This window comes from Odontomachus brunneus, unplaced genomic scaffold (assembly GCF_010583005.1).
Source record: "Odontomachus brunneus isolate Ranch 3 - 2012 unplaced genomic scaffold, Obru_v1 Obru_scaffold_078, whole genome shotgun sequence".
Classification (NCBI taxonomy): domain Eukaryota; kingdom Metazoa; phylum Arthropoda; class Insecta; order Hymenoptera; family Formicidae; genus Odontomachus; species Odontomachus brunneus.
In genome coordinates this window covers 1,665,048-1,675,164 of record NW_022639528.1, presented here as the reverse complement: position 1 = coordinate 1,675,164, position 10,117 = coordinate 1,665,048, and the positions used below count along the sequence as shown (strand labels likewise).

The window sequence follows — 10,117 nt, the reverse complement described above, 5'->3', positions numbered from 1 at the left end:
CACGCTTCCGAAATGTTGAAGAAGTGCGAGAATGGGTGGACGAATGGATTGCTTCGAAACAAACATCGTTTTATCGAGATGGTATCGCCCAGTTGCCAGAAAGATGGCAAAAAGTTGTAGAAAGTGATGGAAAATACTTTCATTGAAATAATTTAAATAAATTTTTTACAATAAATGCTTTTTCTCAGTATTTTTTGGGCGGAAACTAAGTTAAGGTCCTAATAAGTCATTTATTGGAGACACGCGAAGTGAGACATTCGAAGTTGAAGTTGGGCGAACGGAGGATTGAAAGTAATTCAATTGAAGGTATCATTTCGCTGAACTTATAAGATCGGAGTCTCCTATTGTTTAAGAACCCTTAAGTGTTGCGAAACTTCTGAGTAGAAGCTGGAAAGCGGGAGGGAGTGCCGCGAAGTGTCGATAACAGAAGGGAAAACAGAAATCATCCTTTCAGATAGTATAACTCTCAGTGCTAGCGTCAATTACACCGAGAACTCCGGTGTCAGATTGCTCTGTCGACTGGAGTCGTGGAGCGCGACTTTTTTGCAAACGTGCAACTTTGTCCGGCCCGACAGCAGAACGATCTACATAACGCCCGTGGTCGCTAACGAAAGGTAGCTATGCAAATCGACAGCCCGCGGTGTTAATTTAGCGTTTCAATAATATCTGGTTTACACGAAAACGTTTTACACGAAACTGGCGTGATTATGCGCAGCGTTTTGAAAAAAAAAAACGAGAGAATCAAAAAAAAAAAAGTAGAAAATGAAAATGAAAACGCGAGATAATATCGTATCCGACGAATTTTTCGTCGCTCCGGCCAGAAAAACATGAATCATTCATCGGGACTGCGAAACAGATACTCCGCCTACATTAGCCCTGCGTATGGATACACGAGCAAGGTTTTGGAATGCGGAATAACAATCCGAGAGCTCGCGAGCGTCGATTATGGTGCATGGCGATGCGACCTTGGCGTCAGGTATTCCACCGATATGCATGGATCTGTGCTTTACGTTGGCCAGCCCGGTTCTCGTGACGGAAACACTGACGCTAAAGGCAGAGCAGCGGTCGAAACCAGGGCGGAAGATGTGCACGTGAAGCGTGGTGACTCGTTCACGGTAAATTCACGACATAAACCTCAAACTACTCGCGATATGTTCGCCGGTGGACGCCGAGAAATCCTTTTATCTCATAGAATAATCATGCGTAGAGAAAGAGAGAGGAGCGATACAAATATAAAAAATTTTGGAAAACAAAAGTTTGACTTTGCGTCAGATTAAATCGTTGACGCGCGTTGACGCGATTATTTCAGAGTTTCTCCGCGCGTCGAATGTTCGAAATGCTCGGCCATTAAACAAACAAATTGATTACACGCTGCTAATTCTCCGCATGACATAGTGCGCAGGTCAATTTTAAATCACTTACTCGCGTGGCACGTTTCGACATCGAAGAAAATTCTCCGCTTCAATTACCGAGTCGTATTTTCCTTTTATTCGCTTAAATCAACATCCAACGTCTCGTCGAGTCTCGAGCATCGCGAGAAAACGACTTGTAAGAGGTAGCGTCTTCTTATCCCGCGGCTACGGCTAACACGATACATCCACTCATTCATCGATGAATTTAGCGCGAAAGCACGGTTCTGACACAAGCATATCTCGCATCAGATAAAGTGCGCCGTCGATTTCGCGCTCAAGTATTGCTGGTTGCGGAGTCCGAACGGAACGGCTTACTCCGTCACGCAAGGCAAGGACGTCCAATTTGGTCTGCATTACGAAGGCGACGGTCTCTCGTACGGCGAGTGCGGAGCGCGCATTTCGGCGGCCGTCAACTCCGATGGTGGACAATGGAATTGTTACATGGGCGTGGTGGACGGCGACGAGAGCAACGCAACGGTGTCGGTGACGGTGACAGGTTGGAAAATGCTCGATCTTTCGTAAATTATATAAAAAATCTCCCTCATGGCGTTTCTTCTCACGCGCGAATTTTAATTCACGCTCGTTTGAAGCTTCCACTTGACGTTAAGCTCCGGCGTGCCAAAGCGTGCTTAATTTCTCGGCGATAGCGACGTCTTCGGGAGTATCTGGAATTTGTTTAACCTTAGTCTGCAACATTATCATTGCGATATTATCCGTGAGAAATTGCTCGTATCTAAGAAATTAATTCCGGCTAAAAACGAAAGACGGAATCCCGGGATGTATCATCAACGTCGTTACCAGCAGTGAGCTTAATAGCGCTTCTTTCATGCCGCCAGCGTATAGTCGCGAAACTAATTAACTAAGTAATCTCGAGATGAAGAGATAACTAAGTTATTTGCCGAGATGGCCTGCGAACGCGCAACGCTTGACAGGTTCCACCTAATGCAACGGGTTACTTAAAAAGCGCTAATGTCGCTCAGTTGGCGGAGCACACAACCGCGAAGTTGCGTTAATAATGTACACATTTACACCGCGCAGCTCACAATCCGCTGCGCGTACACCTTCCGCGCGTTATGTGAATCTCACGACGCGTTGCATTTCGGCGATTTCACAGTAGCGCCTTTCACGGGTTCAAAGGCGATATTACAGCCGTCGCCGCCGCCGCTGCTGCGTGAAAACGCGTAACAACAGAAAGGTTGGTTAACGTTAACACAATTAGCAAGCTCAGTATTTTATAATTCTTTGTAACAGCCAACAGATAGCGCGCACGCGTGCACTTTGCTTCTTCATATTATTGCACAAACGCCTTTCACGCGGGGAAACCGGCCGGTATCTCCGCGAGAAGAAAAGCGGATAATTATTCCTATAGACTGTGCTCTGGTTGAGAGAGAGAAATGTATGCAGTTTTATACATATTTATGTTGCCAAATAAAAGCTTAAATATGAGCAATGAGTGTAAAAAAAACGTAGAACAAAATAAGGGAAATTGGGAAAAATAAGGCATTTGAAAATATTAAGATCTGTAACAGAGATGACAACTAAGATTAGATAAAGAAAAGGCAAATGAGGTATATATCAATAATATACAGAATTTCTAATTGCGCTGAGAACACATCAGGCTGATAGTATGACACAAATGAAAACTGTCATGTTAGCTCGGACTCAGAATCCAACGGAATAGTACAACTATAAGAATGAACAAAAGGTTATATATCATTAATTGTCAAATAAAAGATGAAAACCTCGAGAAAATATTATATTACGCGTCAAAGATTTTCTGCGCTATCTTATCAGCATCTCATTAGCGTTAGAATTTTAATCTCATTAGCATTAAAATTTTAATCTCATTATTAAAATATTATTAGCGTTAAAATTGTTCAATTGGAAAGTTTGCACAAAAAAATAAAATATTACCAGGGTACACCTGCCCATTTTATCAACAGCAAACTTGATTATTAACCAATTGAATAGTTTTTCGTCCATTTTCTGCTCTGCTTTTAAAGCAGTAAACGGCTTCAAATTTTGTGCATATTTCGCGCGCAGTAACTGCAGGAAATGGGTTAAATCCCTTAATTGGGATCCTAAGCAAAGATTTATTCTACAGAATTACCAGACAAAAGTTAACATCACTGCCCGTAATAACCGCTCAGAAACTGCATTAAATTTCTACCAGGGTGTGCATTTCTATCGCCTTATAAAACAAGTGTAGAATAATCCTCTCAGAAAGCAGGGAGTCATTCGCGCGGAGGATAGGTGGATACGACGATTCGCGACAGTATTTCGCACACGCGCGGAGATAAATCGATGGAAAACGCGACGCTTCCGGTCGGTCGTCGGTTCGCTCTCGCTGCCCGCGCGCTCGCACTTCCGACGCGAGAGAAACGAAATTACACGTCGGTAGCGACGCGCGTCATTAGACGTTTCCTTCCAATGAGACGTCATATAAACGGCTTTTCAGAAAGCTACCTCGCGGCCGAGCAAACGGAAATAGCCGTCAGCCCTCGGAACGATCCAGTTCTGTCTTGCCACATCCTTCCGCGTATGCTGGACAGAACAGTTCATTACTGCCGGTGGATCCGCCCCGACGGATATGGAATTTACAATGACATAAGCCATCGATATACGACCAACAGCAGCTACTCCCAGTGCAGATTAGTCATCCTGAGTAAGTACGACGGGCACGGGTCGCGCTACGTGCGTACTAATGTAACAAAGTCAGCCTAATTGCCATGCCGCATGTGTGCTCACCTGTGTATATGTATATATGTGTGCCTGTGTGTATAACATACGTCGCGTATGTTATACTGAACGAACCGCGCATAGATCACTATTACGTTAATATTAATTAACGACACGTCGCGCGACTACAGCTTGCGAGACTCGCGTCGTTTTCGATTTCAATGAACGCTACATCCATCTGCCCGTTCATCTAGCACGTAGAAATTTCCCAAGATTTTCCCAAATGCAGCATAGACTTCAATTAGAATGCCTAAATTTGTCCCAACATCGGTTATCCCTCTACGATGCCAATTGGAAGTCCCATTTTTTTCCAAGCATGAATTTCTCTGCCTAAAAACTTAAACAGAAATACTATGGGAATTCACACTTTTTTCAGTCGGTAATGTCGATATGCTTTTATGGTATCAAATAGGGAATTCCATTTTTTTGTACCAACTATTGTATTTAATAGAGTAAAAGTTCCACAAATAAAATATTTGTAGAATACTTTGAGCATTTCAGTGGAATTATCTGAAAAGTCAGCATGTTTTGTTCAATTTTAACGTAAAATGAAAACTAGAGAAAATATTGGGATAACTTTAAGATTCCTTACTTGGAGTCGCATGTTTGAAACATTACACTTCTATCCAAAACCCATAATTATTTTGAGAAATCGAGCTGCATCCAATCAGATCCCAAGGAATTGTCTATGCGGGCTCGCGCATTTTCCTCGCGCAACTTATGCAAACGCCTGTGCGACACGCAATTGCAACACGATACGCTTGAGGCGATCTCTGTGGAATTTTACATGACATATTTATTTCACAGAGACCTGTTTATTTCAGCTGGTCATTTCGTGATATGAGAAAAATAAATTCGAAAAATAGTCGTTTGTATAAAATGGAATTAAACGTCTATTCGTATAACTGAAAATAAAAATGACACGAGACTGTTCTTTCAATTTGTATTGAAACATATTTAAAATCTCTTTTTGCCATTTTTTATGCAAATACGAAACAATCAAGTCGTGTTCCGAATGACGAAAATCGCTATTTCGAAGATTTACCGCAATTTCGGCGAAGTGACGATTTTAGCGTGCAACAGTAGTTGCGACCATTAAAGAGGCGATCGTGGTGATCGGCGAACAGTGCCGAGATGTTGCCGCTTAAACGAGAGTCCATTCAGGACTCTCGCGCCTTGTCACGCGAAAATCTGTCTTCCAAATAAGTTTGGCGAATAGATTATTACATCGAAGCCAGTAATTAACGGCGCGTCGTGATTGCAATCGGCGCGATGCGCACCAATCTCGCTTTCAATTTCGACATCGCCGTTGATTATTTCAGTATTTCGAGCGAATAACTCCGCGGATTAATCCGGTCGCTGCCGCCGTCGAACGCGTTACATTAATAATAATTAACGACACATCGCGATTACATCCGAGATTGAGCGAGATATCCCGAATCTATATATTTCCATGTACTACATGATCTGCGATCGGGTAAACCAACACAGCTGCCATCGAGTCGAAACTTGTCAGAGTATCAAAGTGGCCGTTTTACCCGACTAGAGAAACGGATGTTCAAAACGACCCCCGAGTAGATACGAATAAAACCTATATCAAAGAAATAGTACTCTTCGAGTACATCAATTTTGCTCGTGGACTCATCTCTGTCCGAAATGTCTGAAGAGAAAATATAGAGTTTCAAAATTATATTACATAAATATTTATATTTCGCAAAAACGAGAAATGTTTTCGATCATATTTGGGATACAATATATTATCAAGAGATTTATATATAAACCAACTCGTACCTCATGATTTTAAGTCCTTATTCTTAAAAATAAAAAATTGTCCTTTTGTAATATTAGTCCATAGCATCCACGTGTCTGTGAACATATATACTAGATATATATACTAGATATATATACTAGATATATATACTATATATATATATATATATATATATATATATATATATATACTAGAGTACATGAAATAAAAACTCTTCCAAATAAATGTATATAAAGATAATTAAATATGAAAAAATATGTAAAAAAGCAATTAGCTGAAAACTAAAATTAACTAGAGTCGTTGGACGATTTAATTACTATACTTCTATTAAATCAATCGTGCTCAATCATCTGACCCAGAACTTCTGACTTTGCAAAATTGTTCTTTTACTAATGTGCAACCATTCAAAATTTGATGAAATTTTATAAAGGCAAAGGGGAGGTATAAGGGGAAAAGTATTGAAACTTTGGCTACTTTAACCACCTATATCTCTTTTCAGCTACTAGATACAAGAAGGTGTTCATTGACAAAATTAAAGTACAGATAGGGAATTATGATTTGACATAGGTTTGATCGTTGTCCACGACGGATGGGGTTTCTATATATTTTGGGCATCCTCCTTTATCCCATGATTAGATTAATCCAAATCAATTATCTGGTTTATATAAAATGATGCTATCAGATCCTAATTATTAATAAAGTCCTAAATGTTAATAGTTCTTATTATTAATAATAATAGTTAATAGTTCTTATTATTAATAAAGTCCTAATGCCACGTTACATCACTTATCAAGAGCTGATAATATCGCCTTATGCAAAACATAGCTGATTAGAATCAACCTGATGAGGATCATGGGATAAATTTCTAGTTGGGCAAATGGAACATTGAGATCGAAAGTAGGGTAAATATTTCGACTTGGGGACTCCGTTCCGAGGCAAACTGCGGGAGCGCGTAACGTCGCGCGGAAGTTATACCAGATGCATCAGCTACGTGACCAAATTCCGGCCGAATACGGTAAGACGCACGAGCACGAAAGATTACAGCTTACTCTGACCAGGCACGGCGAAGTCGCAGTCCGGGGAAATCGCGAGCTATCGAGGTGGCGGAAATTCAGCTCGGGTCCGCCGTAAACACTCGCCAAATGAAACTTCGGACGGACCGGACAGACGGACGGAAGGGTGGGCGGGCGAACAGGACGATGGGATAACGGAGAAAAAGAAGAAGTGGAAGGAGCGCGCGTGAAAATTCCGTACTCCGAAAAGTTCCATCTTTATATGCCGGAATACCAACTACTTGATATACTCGCGCACGCCCGAATGAAATCGATTCCCGAGGAAACATCTATAAAATACGAGAGGACGCGCGCCCGCACCTTCGCAAACCCTCTCCGGCCCGTCGTTGGCGTTTTCTCTCTCTCGTGTCCTCGGGCGAGAACTCGACGAATTCCCGCGACAACTTCTCTCACTCGTCCCTCAGCCTGGTCGTCTCCGGTCTCGCAGGAGTTCCTCTTCGTCCTCCTCTACCTCCTCCTCTTCAGTCTCCTCATCCTCTTGTGTTCACGCTTCGTATTCACTCCAGACTACAGCTCGAAAGAAGACGAGGGTCGGTGGACGTGCGTGGCCGGTCTCGCGGGAAGCAATGGTCAGCTGGAGGAGGCGTGGGCTCACGTCAAGTTGTTGTCACGTGTCACCGAGCTGAAGACAGTCGCGTCGTTCATGGCCATCACGTTGGGTTCCTCGTTGCTGATCATAGTCGTTTTGGCCGTCTCCTTCGTGGCCCGCCGCGTGCTGGTGAAGAAGAACACGCCGATATTGAAGATTCCGCAGAAAACTTGTACACCCCCGAATACGTTTCAATCCGTGCAGGATCCGTGCGTCATGCAGGATAAGAAGCATTACGTGTACTGATGACGGAGGATAAGTTCATTAGTCGTAGGTGGCTCTTATCGCGAAGTGTCGATTACGCGGTAGGGGCTCAGGGCAGGGACGATGACTAATCTGCGGGGAACGCTCCGGTGGTTGGAGAGGGTGGATGATTTACGATCGAGCGGTTTACAGGTTGCTAATTTTTACGCACGCAACATTGTGTTGCTCGTATTCCTCATATTTCCGTATCGTTTCCAATAAGATATATTAAGATATCTATGAATGTGTATCGCGACAGTATGCACGTAATAGTTACTTATACATCATGCGCGTCGAATATGTAAATCATTTTTTACGCTTTCGTCGGACACATTGAATCTAGGAAATAGAAATGAAAATACAAAATAGAAATGATGTGTTTCCGCGAAAATGACGATAAAGCGTGTGGAGAAATAAAAAGAAGAGAAAAAACATGGGATATATACATGGGGGAGGAATATATATTATAGTTATTTTTCATATAAATTTTATTATGTTTCTAGTAGTACAGAAGAGAAATAGATTGTCAGAAAGACCATCTGGTTAAAAAACATGGTAAGTCTCGTTAGACATATAGCAAATTTTTTAATGGCACGTTTTAATTCCCAAAATCGAAAGTGAAGTTTCTTCAGTCTTAAAATTTTAGCCTCGTTTCCGACTTGATTTTCCTAACGCCTGCGCATTCTGAAGGATTAGTGAATATTTAATACACATGGGAACTAAAGTTCTACTTGGTATCTCTAAATGACACGAAAACGGGTAAAATGCCATTATAGGTTCTAAAGAAGAGTTCTCGGCAAAGTTAGTAGGTTAAATGGAATCAAAAGAGCTTAATGTAGGTGTCAGAATGTCAAAGTAGACGTTAAATGGAATATTGAAGTCCAAAGTGGGATCACAATTTCGGCTCGAGTCAAGTCAATTAATGCAGAATGTCGATCTATTTCACAGCTTTATAATAAATTTTACTATAAAACTTCCTTCGCATAGAATATGTGAAATAATTTTTTATACTTTAGTTAAAAATATCGGATCTAGGAACTATAAAAAAAAGAAATAACAATAAAACGAGTGAAAAAAATGAAGAGAAGACGAAGGACATGGAACAGCGTCTAAATAGCCTTCACGAGACTTTTCCTCACGTTGAGGGTGCGCGTGTGTGCGAAATCCAAATTAAATCTAATCCGATTCCTGCGATCTAGTTTCAAGCTGGTTTCGAGTCAGCTCGTTTTCGCGACCCGGCTTCGTGACTCGGAAGTCCACGTGTAACTGCGTAAACTCATTTCTGGACTCGAAAATCTCAGGATCTAGCCGCCAACCTGGATTCGCGCCAGCTCGGCCGCGTCCGTTTTCGACGCGAACGCGTGCAGTTTCCTCAGTCTGCGCTCGTGAGGTTCATTCCGCGAGTCATAATCACAGAGCGCTGTGAGACGCGCTCACGAAACAGAAACTAACCGCGTCTGTCTAGCTACTCCTTGAGTTATTAATCGCGGCCGCGCTCTTCTCTTCCTCTCTGCCTCTCATTCTCTGGTCGGGAAACCTCCGGTTTGCGACCGGAAGATTCGCTCCGAGTCGCTCCGCTCCTCTTCCGTCCTCAGACGGAGTGCCGGGCCGCGACTCAAAAGAATCTCAATATTGATCCCCGATTCCTCGCGTGTCTGGCAGCCTCAACGAATCAAAGTCCATCCTGTAATTGGAAACGGCAGCGGCTCGTTCGGCTGGAAGATTCACGACTGAATTGCCGTAGGAACACAATTTACGGTGGCGGAGCGTGCGGAGGAGTGGAAAGAAAAGGGGCTATCTCCGCCGGCGCCGCGCCGGTGTAACTTTGATATTCCGTCCTTGAGCGAAGGAAGATATGCTAACGATCTGTAAAGAGAGAGCGCGCACCGGAAACGCGGCAGTCGAGCGGAGATTTCGTGTCTCTCGCCGGTAGTGGTGTCCGCCGCTCGGATAAGTCGCGAAAGCGAAGAATTGTTCGCCGCATCACGGTCGCGCAGCCGCCACGCGATTTCCGGCCGCGCGTTGCGAGCTGCAGCTCGCGGAAATTTCAGAAGCGCACCGACGACCACAAGTCCGCGAATACCTCTTTGGCATCTTTAAATTAATGTGTTCCTTTAATATATATAAAACTAATATATTAATATTAAAAAAATATATGATAATAAAGTCGTAAAATTGATGTGACAAAATAATATAAGGAAAAATGGGCTAAAAAGAAGGATTGCATGTCACGTTGATTTTGTTAATTGCTGGAACAAAAGGAAAGTTTTCGGAATATTTGACAAGTATG

At 42.6% G+C, this 10,117-nt stretch overlaps 1 protein-coding gene across 2 annotated transcripts in view; it reads left to right on the top strand.

The window, feature by feature from the left end:
• The window catches only part of LOC116847462, an 18,789-nt gene extending 9,834 nt beyond the window's left edge, over positions 1-8,955 (top strand). Inside the window, exons 6-10 of one of the 2 annotated variants that reach the window (XM_032822483.1) lie at positions 455-614; positions 857-1,115; positions 1,662-1,908; positions 3,871-4,077; positions 7,502-8,955. In XM_032822483.1, the coding sequence (XP_032678374.1) occupies positions 455-614; positions 857-1,115; positions 1,662-1,908; positions 3,871-4,077; positions 7,502-7,830 (1,202 nt within the window). In that variant the 3' untranslated portion in view covers positions 7,831-8,955. The remainder of the gene's footprint in view (positions 1-454; positions 615-856; positions 1,116-1,661; positions 1,909-3,870; positions 4,078-7,501) is intronic. The other variant, XM_032822482.1, reaches the window with a different exon arrangement.
• The last annotated feature ends 1,162 nt before the right edge of the window (positions 8,956-10,117 follow it).